General features: G+C 42.3%; 1 protein-coding gene across 1 annotated transcript; it reads right to left on the bottom strand.

Annotated features, from left to right (window-relative positions):
* Window positions 1-857: 857 nt before the first annotated feature.
* PTGER4 (prostaglandin E receptor 4) lies at window positions 858-20,117 on the bottom strand. Its single transcript, XM_089513273.1, has 2 exons — window positions 18,897-20,117; window positions 858-2,589 (listed from the first exon to the last, which is right to left on the bottom strand). Exons 1-2 carry the CDS (start codon window positions 19,719-19,721, stop codon window positions 1,996-1,998), a joined length of 1,419 nt encoding a protein of 472 aa, XP_089369399.1. The 5' UTR covers window positions 19,722-20,117; the 3' UTR covers window positions 858-1,995.
* Between the last annotated feature and the right edge of the window lie 452 nt (window positions 20,118-20,569).

Below are 20,569 nucleotides of genomic sequence, written 5' to 3' on the forward strand. Positions count from 1 at the left end.
CCTCATGTGCAACAAACATACCATCACACAATCCTGGTTGGATATTAGCTGATGAGCAGCTTTGAATGTTCTTGTGTGGAGACACTGGCTGCATCACCTGCCCTGGGACAACAGTCCTAAATATATTTATATGGCCTAGCTCAACTCAAAAGGTCTTGTTTCCAAGCATACAAGTTTAGTTTTGCTTAAGGTGATCTCAGGCAGAGATGTATTTGGTGTTGATCCTAAAAACATTACACAGGAGTGCTTAGATATGCAGTGAACCCTACTGAGACTGAGGTCCTTAAGGCTATAGTTGAATGTCCATTTTGTTTTGGAGTAAGTGCCATTGTCTCATCATAGGGTTTTTAAGATAGAAGGCTTCAGGAGAGATTTACCATTGCCTTCTGCGTAGTAGTGACTGCATTAGCTATGGTCACCACTGTTGTTGTCTCCGAGGGATCTTCTGCCAGTGTCATCCTCTACTGCTGCTACCCAGTAGACAAATAAATAGGTTCTAAAGCAAATCAAATCTTGATTCTCTCTAGAAGCCAAGATGACTAAACTAAAACTGTTGTACTTTGGACATAGCATGAGAAGCTATAACACACCAGAAAGGACAACATTGCTTATAGCAAGGTAGGAGGCAGTAGGAAAGGAGAAAGACCCCATTATAGGTAGATAGACTCAATCGAGGAAGCCATGGCCCCAAGTCTGTAAGACCTGAGCAGGGCTGCTTAGATATGGAAACCCATTGATGACTCAAAGGTTTCTCATTCATAGGGTCGCCATAAGTCCAAGTCAACTTGACAGCAGTTAACAACAACAAAGTGTGATGAAAGACAATGATCCTTTCATGTAAGTAAGCCTGCAAAGAACTGGGTGTTTAGAGAACTAGGTTATTAGCCTAGGTAGGAACAGTTTCATTTTTACAAGCATGCATTTATAACACATAACTTCCACTTTCTTATTTAGGTGTGCACACACAGTATGAGCAAAATGTTGAAAAACAAAAAGCCTTTATTTCCCCCAATGTTATTACAATATATTTCCATTTAATCCCAACCGCCTCCATTTTTGTCCTGTGATTTAGCTCTGCTTTGGACCACTGAGCTTGCATCTTTCAAAAATAAATCTAATGTAAAACTATCTAACAGAAGTCATTTGGAGGTAAAGAGGGCTAGCAACATTATTTTCCAACATACTTTGTATTAATAATGAACCTTCTCACAGAGAAGAATATAGAATCTTTAAATACATTCAGTCATGATACTTATATATATTTACAGCCAGAGGGAAAAAAATTCACATTTTTTCACACCAATGGAGAGATTTTCACTTTTTTATCAGCTGGAGCAGTTTTGCACAGCTACCAGCAGCTATCTTTTAATTAATTCGATCTCAACCTTATTCCATAATAAGGGAGGGGAAAGGGATAAGGGATAAGTATGCTTCAATCCTATGTGAATAGGGGGAAATGACAATCTCTTTGCAACCCTGAAGAAGAGTCCTATGTCACAAGGCAAGACAAGGCACGAGCAGCAGCCTATGCTTCTGACACCACTACATTCATCTGTTACATTAGCAGGATCTCAGGGCAAAAAACAAGTCTGTAGAGTGGAGGTGATCCTTAATCTCCTGCAAAAAAAATGTGCTTATCCTATAATAAGAAAAATACCAAGACACAGCAGCAACCTCCTTCTTCCACCACAAATAGCACACCTAGTGCCTAAAAATGTAGCAGCCAGGAAGTCAGGTTGCTTAGCTTCCACCTCTGATTGCTGCCATTTTGTGTCTGAATGGTCTCTAGGTGCCCATTTCCACTTTGTTCTGAATGGCTACTTGATCCCACTGGACTGGGAAAGTGATAAACCAGATACGTCTTGGTTGTGCCTGAGTCACGACAGATTGCAACAGACCAGACAGCAAAAAGATGTGCATTTGATCTGTCTTCTTATACCAGTTTCTCTGGGATGGTCTTCTGAAGGACCACCTTGCACATAATTCCTTCCATGTTTATATACACTTTTCTGACAAGTTCAGTGTCTCACAAGGGAAGGTGACCTGAAGAGAATTGCCCTTTGGAGTGGGGTTCACCCCACTGACAGGCCTGAGTTCATTCACCAAAAATACACTTTCACCATCCTGTCCCTGTGAAGACTCAGAAGTATTTGAACTCCTCAATGTCCTTACAGATGTGGTATCAGATTGAGCCAGGTTGCTGCTGGCACCAGGCAACAGCATACGGTCCCCGACAGCCCCTTCGCTTGGCTCCAAGGGGTACAGAAGCGTTTGTGAAGTGCTGCTGATCTCCCTCAACTCTCGAGAGATGAAGGAGGGTGAGTGGCTGGCAGTGGCAGAGGAGGCCCTGCGTCCATCAGCACAGTTGAAATTGCTTCCTGAGTGTTGCCGACGGGCCCCTCCAATACGGCAGAAAAGACACTTGACCTTCTCGATGGCTTTGCTCAGCACAGTCTTGCGAAGCAGAATGTAGACCCAGGGATCAAGGATCGGGTTCACTGAGGCTATGCGGATGGCCTGTAGGTCAGGGTTTTGTTGAATGTCCTCCACTAACGGCGGCTGGTACAGCTGGTTCACAAACACACGCACCTGGAAAGGGGCGAAGAAAGGATGTGAATGTAATTCAATGACAGAAGGCCAAGCTGACATTTCAAAGCTCATGTCCGGCTTAGCAACTAGCTGTTAACAACAGCAAGGGAGGTAAGCAAGCAGAGAACAGCTTTCTGCAATATCAGAAAGGAGCTATTTTCAGAATGAGAAAAATTTCCAGCAACTTGATTTATGTGGAGATAAATGACCTCCTCCTACCCTCGGTGTTACTAAAATCACTGAAATATCTATGGGTCGGTAAACGATTCATGAATTGCTTCTGATATGCCAGTCCATCTTCACCTATTTTGTCTTTGTTCTCTAATTCTGAGCATTCAAGTTGAGCATCATGGATTCTATCTCTCTCTTTCTATGTGTGTGTGTAAAACATAGCTAGCTTTTTTGTTTCTTGTATGACCAAATCTGTTATTAACTCTTCTGGGTGTGTCAGGAGCTACAGCATATCCCCCAGAGCCATTTGTGAGAGATCCAGCCAATCCCTGAATATTCTAATCCTGTCACATATAAAAATATATGTTTAAAAGCAAAATTGGACCAGGAGTTTTCACCTCACAGGCAAATTCTCTCCTGGGGACAAGCCTGGAATTGTACGCTCTTTGAGGTTAGAAGTAACTTCTGTTGGCAGCTTCCAAGACTTGAGTATTCAGAGGAAAATTGTTGTTTTTAATACCCTTTAAACTTTGCCTGTACAAGCTTGTCAGAGGTTGTTTTCTTCAAAGACAGCTTTTGCCTAGAGTGAATCTTTTTCCCCTCCAAATTTTAAAAAAAGGCAAGAAAAGCATTTCACTTAGGATGATGAACGGTACTAAATTATGCCATAGACATCTTTCCTCGTGAATCCGGCCTGTCCTATTTATAATGTATTACACCAATCTTGGCTGGGGTGCCAGGAATCATTAAAAGATACAAAACACATGCACAGGATGACAGCCAGGAATTTTAAAGGTGTTTACAGGTATGAACATCAGACCAAAGGCCTATCCAGTCTGAGATTTTCTACCACAATTGCCAACAAATTTGCCTACAAACATGACGTCAATCCAACATCCCTTTCCTCTCAAACTCCCTGCAAGTGATATATGACAGCATATTTCTTTTGATACTGGAAGGAATATATATCCATCATGACTGGCGCTTCTTAATAGCCTTTCATCCACAAATAGGTCTTTGAACCAGCAAAAGACAGGGGAGGTTATGTGGCATATTGAAGACTAATGAGAGGCAAGCCAGCCAAAGTTAATCACTTTGGATTTCATAGGAGTCAATCCACTGTGTTGTTAATGAGATCATTTTAAACCAGTGGGGCTTGAAAGTTAGATTTTAGGGCAACTCCCAGAATCTTCCAACCTTTGCAGTCAATGGCTAAGCTGGCGCAGGTTCTTGGAAATATACCCAAAATATTAACACCTCCAAGCTCAGCTTATAAGTATAGACTTTGGGTTGCACTGAATCCCAAGTAGGCACACTTTTGTGAAGTTGAAGGCTTTCATGGCCGGCATCCATAGTTTTTTGTGGTTTTTTGGGGGCTATGTGGCCATGATCTATGTGGCCATCTGTGGCTGGCATCTTCAGAAGAACCTGTGCTTCCTTCTTTTCTTTAAAATCCGCCTGATGGGGAAAAGTTCTGAAGACATCACAAGCTTCCATCCTGTGGGTTACATATGACTTTATCATAATAAAGGCTGACTTTCATTTCTTCTGCTTCTTTCGTGGGACTAACACTACTGGAAAGTAGCATTATGAACAGTGATTAGTTTCTTCAACCTGGAAGTTTACTGTTTCAATTCAAGCTGATATGTTTTCTAACCACTAGATGGCACAATGACTTCACACCTGAGAGTTCTTCCCTTTCATGCTTTGTGAAAGCATAAAAGGGAAGAGAGAGATCAAATTTGGCTTTGAACTGTTGCCCCCCCCCCAAAAAAAAAAAAAAACCCTGAAAGTTGTTACAGAATGAGTTACTCTGACACAAAATTACTAAAATGGTAAACGATCTGAACTGCCAACAGAGGACAAATCATGACATTTTAGGCAATGCATCCAGTGAGCATTGCTAACAGAGTTAATCATCTAGTGAGGAGCTAAAATTTTATCTAACTTACCACTACTATAACTTTGAGTACTAGTTACTGAACTGTGTTTTGGTGAGAGTTTCCTTGTTTAGAAGATGAGTAAAGGTGGTCTGGCTTCCTGAAAGGCAGATTGATCACTACTCATAAACCCATACCTTGTTGTAGTCCTGATTAGAGCAGACCCATTCAAGCAATGGGATTTTAATCTACATATTGCCTCACCATACAATAATAGATTGACCAGGTCGGCTTTAGGGAGGACTAACTAACAGGATGCCAGCCATATCCTTCCCCAATAACATACAGATGTAAGAGAGTCCACAGACATGCACTTCCACCCTTAAATCCAAGATGTGGTGAGAGAAGGGTTTACAACAGCCTTCTTGATCTGGATTGGGGCTCCAGCATGAGAAAGGGAAGCAAGATTCCATCTGATTTAAGGGCCCATACTTGACATTTTCATTGTAATAATAAAGGTCTCATTGAAGCAAATTCAAGTTTTGACCAGGAAAATTGCAGATATGCAAAGCAAATTTCACTAGCTACTGGCCCAATGTTTTCAAAGTGGCTATTATGGGGAATTAAGATAAAGATACAATTCAGTGGTATAGTGCAAGATTCTGAATCAGAAATGATCAGGTTTGTTGTTGTGGTGGTGTGCCTGCAAGTCATATGTGATTTATGGCAACCCTAAGATGAACCTATCATGGCAAGGTTCTTGGCAAGATTTGTTCAAATACCTCCAGTAAATATATATGTCAGGAAGGAGATGATGAGAAAGCACCTTGCCTGAGATTCTGTGAAGAGCCACTACTGGTAAGACCAAAGCAGTAACAGTCATGACTGATGACTTCCACAAAATTTGGATGATACCTCTGTTCCAAGTTTTGAGCTAAAGCGCAGAATGGATGCACCACCCCCAATGGCATGGAGGCCACCAGAAATCAAAGGGCACTATTTGATTAGATCACCAATGATCTGAACCAGTAAAAACCAGTGCAAAATGGGCATATCAAAGCAAAGCACAGTCTCAGGATTTTAAAGAACAGTCAAATAAAGCTTTCAGAATAAGTGAACATAATGAAAAGACCCTAAAGGCTGCCTGCACATTGAATTTGCTAAACGCATTGTTACACCCTGATGGCAGTAGTTCCAAAACATGGGTCCCCAGATGTTGTTGCGCTCAGCCAGGTTTGCATTGAAGAATTCTGGGCTTTGAAGTCCACCATCTGGGGACTCAAATGTGAGAATCGCTGACCCTGGAGAAAGATGGGCAAACCTAAATGGACTTTGTTGAGTCCATCTGTAATAGATACATGGTTAAAGATCTTTATTTCACCTGCAGCGACATTTTACAAGCCTGGCTTTAAAATATGCACTACTAAACTGCCTCTTCTGCAAGGTAGCCAAGAAGTTATACCCTGCTGTTAAGACAGACTTACACCCAACCTATAAGCCTCTTCATCCCCAGCCCCTGGATAATGAGAATTGTAATCCAACCCACTGTGAGAGCAGTAGATTGGGGAAGAGTGCCCTAGGAGACTTTGGATAATCCTTTAATATACAGTATTGACTATTTGGTGACTTTGTTGGTAGATGCAAAATTTTGTACTTCTGAACAGTTCTGATGCAAGGACCATGGCTCATGAAACATAGCTAGCAAACAAAAAAAGTGTAGGATTATTTAAATTCCTAACTGTACAAATGTCTTCTCCTCCCTCCTGATAATTTCATAAATGAAATTCCCTTATAATCCTTTTGATTTAATAGGGCTACTCCAGGGAGATGCAGTCATGGCCTAAATCCCACTCTAAGACAAACAGCTTGTACACTATGTATGAACGCTTCCTGAGGCGGAGGCCACTTTAGGAAAATATTAGTATGTATCCAACTGTTGCTAAAACTCCTTCAAAGTTGACATGATGGGATGCCAGATTAAAACAGAAATTCACAAACAAAAACCAAAATCCCAGCCACTAAACAGGCCTCTAGGATGTCTAGCTCAATAGATTTCCCTTGCTACCACAAAACTAATATAGTATTTATTTACCATATCTTTTGCGGGATCTGTAACCAGTGATGCCTTCTAGTACTAATAACCCTTTCCAGACTGGGAAGGTTGCTCATATTTTTGGAAATATGGTTCACTGAGGGGAAGGCATTCAGTGAGACCATATATTTCTTTATTACCAAGGTTGAGAGTAACAGTGTACAACACTTCTCTTCATGAGTCATCTCAAAAGTAAATACAGTTGAGTTCAATGGAAATGACTCCACTGTAAGTGTGTATAAGGTTGTAGCCTTAGGCAAAGCATTGCCTAAAACTAACTGGTGTAGTGGTTTGAGTGTTCAAATCTTGCTGAGCCATAGAAATCCAACGGATGAGTCACAGGTTCCATCCACACTGTAGAAATAATGCAGTTTGACCCCACTTTAAGTGTTGTACCTCTGTCCAATGGAATTTTGGAATGTGTAGTTTTACATACAATATCTTTAGCCTTCTCTGCCAAAGTGTGCTAGTACCTCACCAAACTACAAACCACAGAATTCTGCAGGATGAAGCCATAGCATTTAAAGTGGTGTCAAACTGTATTGTTTCTTCAGTGTACATGGACCCACACTCTCTCAGTGTTAGAGGAAGGCAATGGCAAATCACTTCTGAATAAATCCCCTGACAGGAGTGCCATAAGTCAGTGTCAGCTTGAAGGCACATAATCACAGCTGAGATAAATCAGTGATGCAGTTAAATAAGATGTTAGACTTAAGGGTTTCACATGGATCCTCCCCATTGGGAGGCAATGTGCATGATTTACTTATGGGATCTTTCCAGCTTATTCTGCTGTGAGTAGACCTAGACTTTCATGCCAAAGCTCTTGGAACCACTGAGTTTCATGCTAGTTGTTGGATAGTGGGTGGATCTGGAGTTCTGATTCCTACAACATGCAAAATGATGGGCAGTGTCTTTTGAGATATTTATCAGCTCAGCTCTGAAGCATGCACTAGAATACTAGGCTCTACTTGGTATTCTACAAATCCCATTCAGCCTTTGTCTGAGCCAAGGGTTTAGTTAGTAAAAATGCAACCATCATTGTTGCAAAATGTAAGGAGAACAATTAATGAAAACAAATATCAAATCAATAATTCATTATATATTATACACTTGGATATGACACCTTGTATATATGCTGTTGCACCTGACATAAAATCCTTTGTTGCTATTTTGCTGACAGATGGATTTCCCTTAGCAAAACTCCCTACCTCCCTTGTCCTAATATTCAATAATGAGGGAAACCCCTATATTAATTCTCCTATGAATGCAATGTTTGTGTTTGTTTTTAAAGACCTTTAGTTTTCTTTCATGCATAAATGCATGAAAGAAAACTCTCATAATGCATATATGTATTTATATAATTCTAAAGCAAATAGGAGACCTCTCTGCTCTCCTTCTGCCAGCAGTCAGGCATTTTGGCCATTAAGTGGTTGTTGTGGAAGAGTCTTCTGATGGGGAGGAGTGCTGTACTCCCCCCCCCCCCCCACACACACACATCTGTTACATTTTATGTGTTTTTTTCCTGCTGGTTTTAATTCAGTGCTGGTTTTAATGTGATAATTTATTTGATTGTGTATATGTGCACATTTACTTTTATGGTTTATTTTAGCAGCCTTCTGCTATAATCTTATATGTTGTGAGCCACCTTGGTTTCCATACTGGGAGAAAGGCAATGAATAAATAAGTAACATCTACAGATGCTGGCGAAACATCAGGAATAAACTCTTCTAGAACATGGTCACATAGCCTGAAAACCCCACAAAAATCTATAAATAAGTAACACTTCATCAGCTGCAAATCTTTCTGAAATAAAGCTTTCCTTCATAAATGTTAGCCTCTCTAACCTTGTGCACCCCACATGAGTTGGCTTATCATCCCTGTTGTCTTCAGACAACTTTAGCTCTTGGGTTTTGTAGTTTTTCCATGTATTCTGTACTAACCCACATGAGATCTACTCCAAGAAACATGGAAGAAAAAAAATCCCTGTTTTAGGTTTATCACATACACAATATCCACACTAAGGCCTGTTACAGACGGGCAAAATGTGGCATGGCGGTGGCAGTACTAGGGTTAGGGAGCGCGCACCATGCTGACGCTCCCTAACCCTAGTACATATTCCATACATCAAAATGGCAGCTCCCTGTACACACGGGCGCCATCATTTTGACGCGACGGACGCTTAGCGTCCACACATCATGGCACACTTGTGTGAGTGCGCTGGAATCTGCCAGCAGAAAAGGAGGCATTGGCAGACCGCCCTTTTAGGGCGGTCTGTATCCCGCCTGTATTCACCTCTTAACCATGTGAGGTACAAACAAAGAAATATGCTTTTGAAAACATGCCCACACAATTTCCCTCAGAGCTTGCAAATAAATTTGAGGTTAAGCTTTCAAATGCAAGAAAGCAACTTCTGGATAAATCTGATTCCTAGGCATCTCTGCATCTAGAAATTAATGACGGTTAAGGCCAAAATAAGATGTGTCATGAAAAATATAATCAGACTAATGATGGGCTTTTAAAAATCTCTATTTTGTTACTGAAATGCAATCTGGAGGGAAGGAAGTTCTTTCTGCATAGATCCAAAAGTACTTTCCCCTGCCCTGTCATGAGGACAGAAATACAGATATAGTTGAGTCTCGATTATCCGTCCTTTGGTCATCTGACATTCTGGATTATCCAACGTCACGGCTGCTTGGGGGCATGGCTGTAGGCATTTCCGTGCCCCCCCAGACACGCCCCCAAACAAAAAATGTTGTTACTGTAACATTACTGCAAAATTACTTTTACTGTTACTGCAATAAAACTTCAATACGTTTGCAATTCATCGTGATTTCAAGGCTTTTCTTGAACCCTCCGGATTATCCAACATTATCAGCTATCCAACTATCAGCCCATCCATTTATGTTGGATAATCAAGACTCTACTGTATGCCCAGGGATAAAGAACTGGATCGAGATAAAATGAAGGCAATGCCCCACTTCCCAAATAAGAAATCTGCCTACAAATTCATTTTCCCTTCAGCCCCCAAATTTCTAGCATTACAGTAATTTAAAACTTGAGCATTGTGGCTGCATCATCACTGCAGAAATAATTCAGGCTGACATCACTTTAACTGCCATAGCTCCATCCTATGGAGTGCTGCAATGTGTAGTTTGTTGTGGCACCAGAGCTCTCTGACAGCAAAGGCTCAGTGGCTCCTAAAACTACAAATCCCAGGAGTCCGTAGTGTTGAGCCGTGGCAGTTAAAGGAATGTCAAACTGCATTATTTGTTCAGTGTGTAATGCAGCCTTAGAATATATAGTAGAGGCACTGAAAGAAAAGGGCCAGGCAAAGCTACCAAGAGAATATGAACACAGCAAATAGAAGCATTCTAGATGTGAAAAGCTTGCAGTGTCTCACTCTCTGTAATGCTAAAAAATTAAAGGAAAATTCCACTGGGAAGACAAAGTGGGTTTTTTCCCTCCTCCTTCAGGCACACCCCTGGATATGCCTCAAATGGGATGGGAAGAGTTCATGAAAACACAGTGACTTTTTAATGGTATGGTCCTTTGTGTGACTGTATCACTTCAGAATGTGCAGTAAAGACAACCTTGTCATAAGCACACCCCACCATGTCCAAGTCTCCCTGCCTGTGCAAAGCTTCCACATCCGGAGAGGGATTTACATTCAAAGGTATTATGGTCTTATGAAAAGTCACTTTCATGAACCAAGCTCAGGATCATGAGCCAAGGCCGGGCTCTCAGCTGTTCTTCCAAACTTTAAGGGAAGAAAGGATTTTTTCCTCCTGACGCATTGTAAACATAAAGTATGCCTTACCATAAAGTGTCCTTACTTTTATAGCGGTTACCGCCTTCGGCAAACAAAGGAGTAGCCTTCCCTTAAGTCTTTGCCTGTCCTCATAAACTTTTCCCTATCACATTCTGATACAGGGCTATCTATAGATGGCTAGTTAATATTAAGTGGGAAACCGAAATTTGCCAAGTAACCTTTGCCCAAAGGAACTTTCAGCTAAATCCAATCTTAGCCTTACCTGGAGAAGACCCACTGAGGAAAACCAGGATCTATTAGTAACCACTTATTTAATATCCATTGATTTCAATGGATCTGCTCTTGGTAGGACCAATCTGGATTTAGACTTCAGTATTTACTTTACTTCCAAAACCAGTTTTGCCATCTCATCAGTGCCCAAGGGGACCAAACTAAAGGGGATAGAGGATTTATGGATGAAATGTGTTAGGAGGGCGCAGGTGCACATGGCGACATAAAAACCCACCTCTTTCTTCCAACTACATTTACCGTCATCGCACAGGGTGGATGCAAACAACTGGATACTCACTTTTTAATGACTTTTAAAAATTGAGAAGATTTTTGAAAGCCATTAAAAAGTGACATATCCAGTTGTTTGTCGCAAGTTATTTTGTTGGACCATGTCTCCCAAATCCTCCAGCCAGTATGGATGTTGTCACCCCAAAAGTGATTTTCCATGCTCTGTATAGATTAATAGTTTAACCAAAGATTTAAAAAAACCCAAAACCTTACTTAGTTATGATATCTGTATATGCTGTTGACAGGGACGTAGCTAGGATTTTAGGAAGGGGGGGGGGTTCAGACTAAGTGCCACTATTATAATGGGGCTTGGGTGCAGCGGCGCAGCAGCACATACCATTCATTTTTCTAATGGAAGGGGGGGTCCGGACCCCAAGAACCTCCCCCCCTTGGCTACGTCCCTGCTGTTGATGAGACTAAACTCTAGTTTGTTGGCTGATTTTAAATGCCCTTGGCTGCATCAGTACTGGAGAAATAATCTGGTTTCACACCACTTTAACTGCCATTGCTCAAAGCTATGGAATTCTGGGAAGTTTGGTTTGTTGTGACACCAGATCTCTGCTTGGAAAAATTACTTTTTTAACATTACAGCTCCCTAAATCTCCTAGGCAGTATGGCCACTGGAGAAATCAGGGAGTTATACTCCAAACCAGTAACTTCACCAAAGTGTTGCAAAGTAGCAGGAGCAGTATAATTCTCTCTTTGTTGTAGTTTCAGTAGTTGTGATAGTAGGGAGGGCGTCTGTAGGGTTAAAGGTAAGAGAGCAGGAGAAGGAAAAAGCAAGATGTACAATAAAACTTTAAAGGTTGGTACCACGATCCAGGCTATGAAAAAGGGAAAGATTACAGTTCTTAAGTATAATTGGCACAAGCATGTTACTGTTTGAGTTAATACATATAGTATGGAGCTTGTAATGCCTTCCCTGTGACTACCTCCCCATACTTTCTGCCATGTGACTGGGAAAAGTCCTAAGAGCCATGCCAAATGAAGTACGGGCAAATCTAAAAAGTGATAGCAGTGACTGCATCTGGGCATGCACAAAGTGCATTCATGTATAGCTACTGTTGTCACATGTATTGGGGATTAACAACCATATCTTTCATGTCAGACGTCATGCTTTCAGCAAGCTTCAGTCCCAGCATGTCTCAAGCAAGTATCCTTGACAATGCATTTTGAAAGAAAATAAGGTGTACAAATCATAGTGTCACTTTTGGAGAAACCAACAGCCTGTCAGGCAAATGAAGATGTAAGATCTGTTAATATCTTGGCCTGTATGGTTACAGTTCTCCAACGTGTTGCAGTGAAATAAAGCATGTCTGACTCCTACAGGCAAAGGCTAATTTCAAATTCCTTACTGAGTCAGCCTTATTGAGTCAGCCACTGTTTCTCAGCCAGGTTTACCACACAGGGCAAGCTATAAGTAAAACAAGGGGAAAACCCATGTTATGTATAACATCTTAGGGGAATGATATGATACAAACATGCTTTATTTTTTAAATCACATTTTTAAAAAGTCTTTTAAAAAATCTCCAATGAATTCTCAACTCTGTGCTGCAGCGAATACAAAAAAGGAAAGAAAACAAAAGTGACTATATTTGTCTTTCCCTTGTTTGTCAAATATAAACCGCTTTACTTTTATTATCTCTGCCTCTTCATTATAATGGGAGATGGAAAGCCTTCATTCAATATTTGACAATGAACCTATGAAAGTCTTAAACATGAGCAGAAGTGGCATGTTTCTGTGTTGTTTAAAGTTCTGTTTTCTTCCCATTTTCTGATACATTGTAGTTAATTAAATTGCATTATTTTGTTGCTTCGGTTATTAGAGAATGACACTGGTTTCTGAGATGTATTCCACTGATTAAATTTACATACAATGTAATTATTTCAATATTTGTTTCCCAGTTTTAAAAACCCAAAGTAACTTGGTTATTCTTTATATCAATATTTTTTTCAAGTAAGCAATGCTCGCTAGATTGTCTCTTCTATTAGCCGCATGAAGGCAATGTCTTCCTCTTTTGAGTATCTTCCCCGTTTCCAGTAAGAAACTTCACAGTTCCATAGAAGTACAATAACTTGTTGGTATGTGTCTTCAAGTCAAATATGACTTATGGCAGCCCTATGATAGGATTTTCTGCAAGATTTCTTCAAAGGAGATTTGCCATTGGCAACTTTTCACACTAAGGTTGCTGCCACACTACAGAATTAATGCTGTTTGACACCGCTTTAACTGTCATGGCTCAATGCTATGGAATCCTGGGGTTTGTAGTTTGTTGTGGCACCAGAGCTACCTGGCAGAGAAGGTGAAATATCTCACAAAACTACAAATTCTGTAGCAATGAGCCATGGCAGTTAAAGTGGTGTCAAACTGCATTACGGTAATTCTGTAGATGAAGCCTGAGAGAGTTATGATGTGCCCAAGATCACACAGTGAGCTTCCGGGGCTGAATACACAAACCATTTACACCATGCTGGCCCCAGTGAGTGCCTATTGCCCCAGAAATAGTATAATGAATTGTAATATTTCCACGATATAAAATGCATTTGATTTCCTGGAGAGGACTGGACTTGAACCAGAAGTACTTGCATTCAAATCCCCGATTTCCCACTCTTCCACAAAGGCTTGGGAAAGGCATTTGCTCTTAGTCTAAGCTACCTCACAGGGTTGTTGTGAGGATAAAATAAGCTCATATTATATGGCACGTCCATTTCTTCTGAAATCAGTACATCTGTTCTCTCTTTAAAAGAAAACAAAAATCCTGTGTCCACTCCCAAGCATATTTACAAGAAGTAAAGTCCACTGAGCTCAACAGGACTTACTTCAAGAATATGTGTTTTGAGCTGGACAGCTATGTGACTTTTCTCTCTCTATGGCCAACTTCTGTTTCTAATTGACAATCACAAGAGCCATTTTTCATGATCTAGTCAAGGTCCCAGAGGGATGCTTAATATAAAAAAGGCTTGTGGAATCAGATCAAAAGCCCATCTTGTCCAAGATTCTGTTCCCACAACCAGAGTTATCTTAATAGTTCTTGAACCCTCTTTGTTTCCATTCTTTGTATCCTATTTATCACTAAGCCACCAGTGTTTATGTAGCAATGGGTCTGCAAATGATGGCCAGTCACTGTTTTGTGGTTGTCCCCAATTCTTTCTGCTGTACCTTGGACTTGAGCAAGAAGGTCTTGTTTGTATGGGATATAAAGAAGGTATGAAATTGGGGCAGGGCTAGGAAGGTCTCTCCTGTCCTTCAGACAGGATCGTGGCTTTTTTACCTGCTGGAAATAAATTATGGTCTCTATGATATCAAGTATCCTGCCAGAGGGCAGAGGACACTTGTGACTGTAAGCTGAAAATGGATTTAGGGATGGCTGCTGTGCATGGCCTATGCTAAGGCTTAACATTATGAAGAATAATGTAGTACAGGTAAGGAATAAGAACTCTGCCACTTCGGACTGTAGGTGGAGTGATCCTATTTTTAAATACTCCCTCTCACACATTTGAAAAGTGCATCACAAGTCCATCCATGAAGTAAACCAACACATTAAGTAGAAATGATTGGCAAAGCATTCTCCCTGATGTGCCAGTTTTATAACCTGCAAGAAGTTTCTGTATATTGTTTATTTGGGGAGGGGACGTTCAATCCAAAATATAACAGCTTCCAACCTGCGAATTTGAGTGGCACAGTTTGGAACCCTATTGCCTCAAAGTTTGCAAATGGTTCCCACATTGCCCACTAGTATAATTTGAGTTCCTAGGCTCACAAAGGGGCATTAGAATGTGTTTAGATGAAGAAAACAAATGTTCTATTTAATACCAATACATGTTGCAACAATACTGAAATTTTTAGGGGATTACCTAGCCTACAGAGTCAAGCCAGTGCTGGAACAAAACAGGTTTGTGGTTGAGTGGTAAGCAAGGTCTATTACAGTTATTTTTTTATCTATCCAGGAGCATGCAATGCATTAACCATCTCTTCTGTCACTTTGCTACCGTACTGAAGGCACAATATCTTATTATTATGCATGATGCTTTTGCCCACATGGTCCCTATGTTGCAAGGAGCAACATCTCCCAGATTGTGTCTCCTACACGAAGACCGTCACCACTCGAGAAGGTCAAGGATGCACCAGTGTCTTATTTTGCTACAAGGGTTTTTGCAGAGAAGGGGCTGCGTGCCTTTCACATGTCTTGTGGCATACTTTTACCACTGAAACGGAAACACCTACGCTGTAAGAAAAAAAAATCACGTGCAAAGTAGCCTCCAGCACAGTCCTTGTGAGCAACACGACATGGAAAGAGAGACAGTTACATATGGCAAAACACCAGCCAAACTATTTTAAGGTGTGCTTAGTATCCCAGACAAGGCATCTATGGCTGGATTATGCTAGTTATGTAGCAAAACTTGCCTAACTTGTAAAATTATACCATTTATCCAAATAGCTCAGGATTGTGCTCTCCCAGCCCTCTCTCGCTCTGTCCCTCCCTCATTATAAGGCTCTTAGGTTTAGCTACACCCTTGATAGGGAGCTATTTCAGAAGGACGCTATAGGAAACTCCATCAGGCTGAACTGATGGGTCATTCAGACGGGTTTGTTTGTTTTTTAGCTGAATGATGTGAATAACCTCACTCATGCATTCTGGATTTGTTATTCATACTATGGAATTGCATCTATGTGCATCTCTAGGAATTCAACTGCTCACATGTGCCAGCACTCAAGTAAACATGGAGTCAACGATGTTAATGCATTTAAAACACATTCAAGGTGTGCGGAGTTTAATCCCGAATTAATCCAGTTCTATCCGCATCAGTTATTCACACTGCCAACAATGCAAATCTATTTTAAAAACTCAGGGAAGCACCCGAGTTAAATAGGGGTTTTTTGACCCCCCCCCCCAATACACACACACACACACACACACACACACACTGAACTGAGTGCATTTGGGATAAATGTGAACAAAAGAAATTCAACCCAGATTCATTTGGATTATTTTCATTGTCTGAATAACCCCATACTTCTTTAGCTCCCAGTCCGTATTTCTTTAGCTCCCAGGATGAAAGGGTGGGGCAATTGTAAGTATTTTCCTATCAGTTGGTTGTTAAATATATCCCCGCCAAGAAAAAAAACACCAGTTTGCCATATTTTATTGGTAAACTTGCAAGGGGACATAGGTTCCAGCTAGGCAAAGGTTATTTCTCCCCATATCTTCAAATGTAAAGGGCTTGTTTGCCTTTTCAGTGGGCAGAGGTGGACCCTTTCCCTCCAGCTGCCACCAGCAACAATTTAAGAAAATTGTCCAGGCAAGAAATGATTTCATCACTACCCTTCTCAAGGGGATATTTTATTTATTTATCTATCCCAAAGCCCAAGTTGTTCTGTTAATAGTGGCACCAGCTGCATAACCTGAGCAGAGCAGCTCTGGAAAGAAGCCTTCCAAGACTGTAAATCTTTCAGCCTGAAGCCTCCATCCAGAAATATTTATGCAACACGCATATATTGCCAAAAGGGAGTGATTTTTTTAAAGCATTTTAACATTTCCTGACGTCTGGTCTTACAAAGCACTTAGAAATGTAGTCACTTATCTAAGGACTGGCTGTCATTTTCCTGTAGGTTTCAGACAGAGCTTCAAAGCAGTTCCTTTTGGGGGACTATAGGTCCCATAATCATTTAGCCAACATGGCCAGCATCCCCACTGGGTGGAGGGAGGTGTTCAGGGAGTTGTAGTCCCAAAAAGAAACTTTTCCAAGTTCTGGTTCAGTTGAGCTAACACCTTGATCATATCTCCATTTGTCTTTCTATGAGATATGAAGGAAGGAATTGGAGATATTTTTGACTTTTTGTTTTGTCCCACAAACTCAGTTAAGCAAATGGTATTTTGATGTAAGGCTGCAAGTCTATGCATGTTTTCCTTGGAAGAAGCCCCACTGAACAGAGCAGAACTTGCCTTTCAAGCAATAATACCAATGGTTGTGCTGCACATGTATTTTTTGCTCTTCTGTATACAATTTTAAATTCGAATAATAAAGCTTAGCTATTCCATGGGTGGGGTTGCTTGTGCACCAGAACTGTTGACATTTTATGGAGCATGAAGGGATTTTATTTTTTTAATATTAGGTTCAAATCAGGCTCCCCAAACAACAGCTTGGGCTCTCTAACAGATAAGATTGACAAGAACACACACGTTTTGTCTCTTCTAGGTTTTATAATCACATTAATAACACTGACATGTGGCACAGACAGAGAGGAGTTCAAAGGTGCCTCTTCGGAACAAAGTTACTGCACTGCAGCACCCAGAATCCACAGACAGTGCAGTCAGTGGCCATGCTGACTGGACAATTTTGTGTCAAAAAGTGTCAAGTTCCCAAGCTCTGCTCCCTTTACAGGTTTCTTGCCTGAGAGGGGCCATAACATTACCTACATAGTTAGAATAGAGGTTAGGGCATGCTAGATATAGGGCTGAAACTCCCAACAGCCCCAGCCAGCACTGCCTGTGGCAAAGAAAGCTGGGAACTGTAGTCCAACACCTAGTCACCATTAATCCTCTACTAGTTCTTCCTCCAGAAGAACCACTGAAATGAATGACACCAGCTAGTCCCAGCTAACTCAATTTCCATTGATTTCAATGGGTCTCCTCTATGGAAAGGGCTGTCACTGAGTTTAGCCTAATGTCAAAGATGAAGGCTGAGGGTGCATCTACACTGCCAAAATAATTCTGTGTGATACCACTTTAAATGCTGTAGCTCCATCCTAGAAAATCCTGGGATTCGTAGTTTGACAACGTCTTTTGCCTCCTCTGCCAAGGAGTGCCAGTGCCTCTCAAAATTACAAATCCCTGGATTCTGCACGATGGAGCTATGACAGTTAAAATGGTGTCAAACTGACTTATTTCTACAGTGTAGATGTACTCTATAATTCAAGCAATCTCTAGAAAGTTTAAAATATGTTTGCCTACTTATGCAAGGCTTATCTGATTGTTTCGTTTAATGCATGCATGAGGCTCTCTGTCAGCCTCAGAGGATGGCAATGGAAAAACCCCTCTGAAGTTGCCAAGAAAACCCAGTGATAGTGTGGTGTAGTGGTTTAAGTGCTGGACTGTGATTCTGGTTCAAATCCCAGCTCAGCCATGGAAACCCATTGGGTGACCTTGGGCAAGTCACACTCTCTCAGCCTCAGGGGAAGGCAATGGCAAATCCCCCTCTAAAGAAACATGCCAAGAAAAACCCATGACAGGCTCCTCTTAGGGTCGCCATAAGTCAGAAACAACTTGAAGGTACACAACCACCACCACAAAGGCTTGTCTTAGGGTCACCATAAGTCCAAAATGATCTGAAGGTACACAGCAACAACAGAGGCATCCTGTGAAAAGGAGAGTTCCTTACCTTTTTTTTTTCTGGACAGGGGGCCAAAAATTCAGAGGTCACATCTGCAAATAATGAGGGCACCTCTCTTTCCAACCCTGAGAGTAAAGCTGACCTTTTTTCCCAGCCAAAACTATGTAGTAGTAGTAGCAAGGATGTTCAGAATGTTTTGTTTTTTTAAGGGGAAGTGAGTAGGTGGTTTCAAGCAGGGCCTGAGTGTATTCGTTTCCATGTACCATCCTCCTGTATCCCAATAATCTCCTCATAGCAACACTCTAGAACAGTGGTTCCCAAACTTTGGCCTTCCTGATGTTTTGGACTGCAGCTCCCAGAATTCCTGACCATTGACCAAGTTGGATGAGAGCTGAAGCTGAAAACCTCGGAAGGACCAATGTTTGGGAACCACTGCTGTGCAACACTGTCTGACTAGGACTACTGCACTGCTTGGAAGTCAGCTAGCTCTGCCAACATGACTCACCACGAGTGGGATGGAGCAGATGAGGACCACCAAGGAGGTGGCGATGAGCAAGATGACCATCTGGATCTCTGCCCCGGCCATGCGGCGGAAACTCCTCCGCCGCCGAAAGTCCGAGAGGCGGCCGGCGGCTGTGTGGTCGGTGCCCAGGGAGGTGCGGCGCATGAACTGGCGGTGCATCCGGATCAAGGCCATGCAGACCAAGACGTTGGAGACCACTGTGACCAGGATGAGGAAGGAGCTGAAGCCGGCATACATGTAGGAATAGGCCGCATGGGTGGAGACGTTGGTCCTCCAGTCGATGAAGCACCAGGTCTCTGGGTACTGGAGCTTGGTGCTGCCCAGGCCCATGCTGGGCAAGGCGCAAAAGAGGACGTTGGAGACGTAGATGGCAAAGAGAGTGAGGGCGGCCAGCTTCTTGTCCACATAGTGGCTGTAGAAGTAGGCATGGTTGATGGCCAGGTAGCGCTCGATGGACATGGCGCAGATGATGCTCAGGCCGGAGAGGCCGAAGAAGAGGAGGATGAAGGTGCTGTACTCGCAAAGGGGCTGCCCGCCGGGCCACTCGTTCTTCAGGTAGGTGGCGATGGTGACGGGGCTCACCAGGCAGGTGCCCAGCAGGTCGGTGACTGCCAGGCCGCAGACCAAGGTGTAGAAGGTGGTCTCCTTCTGCTCCTTGCGGGACTTGCAGAGGACCACGATGGCAATCAGGTTGCCCACCACACCAAAGATGAACATCACCGTTGGGATAGTCAGGGCTTTGCTGGTCTCGTCCCGCAAAGCGTCCGTCCTGTTGGGCAGGGAGAAAGCCGTCGCCTCCAAAGACATGGCTGGACAGGAAAAACTGGCTTTGATGTTTGAAGTTCTTTGGCTTTTCTTGCCTCTCCTGGTCCACAGGCCACCAAAGGTCAGTTCGGAGAGTCAAGGCAGAGAGGATGGAGATCCCAATGGGGAGGGAAGGCCCAAGTCCACATGGCCAGAAGGCAAACCAAGGGAAATGTGCCTTTTTTTTTTTTGGAGAGGTGGAGAGGACAGTCTAAACCCACCAAACACCCGCTTTGCTTTGCTTTGCTTTGCTTCCTTCTTCTCTTGCAAACTGCCAGTCCTCCTCCTCCTCTTTCTCTCTCTCTTTTTCTTTTCAATTTACACCTTGTCAAAAGTTCTGTGCTCTCTCTCTGGGACTTTCCATTCCTTTTCCCTTCTAGCCAAACCAGTTCTTTCTTTCCTTCCTTGTCCCCGATGCAAAAAAAAAAAAAAAAAAAAAAAAAAAAAAAAAAAAAGAGAGAGAAGAACCCAAGATTGATCTCCTTCCCAATCGATGCTGAGAAGGAAGACAGAAAGGGAAAAAAAGCTTCCCTGCTGCCACTTTTTGTTTTTCTTTTCTTCAGGGATATCTATGAGCCGATCCTCCCTTTCTGATGGAGAGGTCAAAGATCCAATAGTCCCCTTTTCTCAGGATCCCTCTGCCCTCTGCTCCTCTTCTGCCCTCTCAGTGTACCGCCTCCGTCCCAGTTTGAAGGATAAAAGGTTGTTTCCGAGAAGCCAGGCTGGTTTGAGAAGCGGGATCGTCGCGGAGGTAGTTGCTGCAGCTTCACGGACGCGGCGCAGCTCCTCTCCGCCCGCGAGCCTCTCGCTCTCTTCGCAGCCTTTGAGACTTCGCTCCTTCAAGTTTCTCC

Source organism: Sceloporus occidentalis, unplaced genomic scaffold, assembly GCF_023333645.1.
Source record: "Sceloporus occidentalis isolate IW3139 unplaced genomic scaffold, rSceOcc1.0.p SCAF_1, whole genome shotgun sequence".
NCBI classification, from domain to species: domain Eukaryota; kingdom Metazoa; phylum Chordata; class Lepidosauria; order Squamata; family Phrynosomatidae; genus Sceloporus; species Sceloporus occidentalis.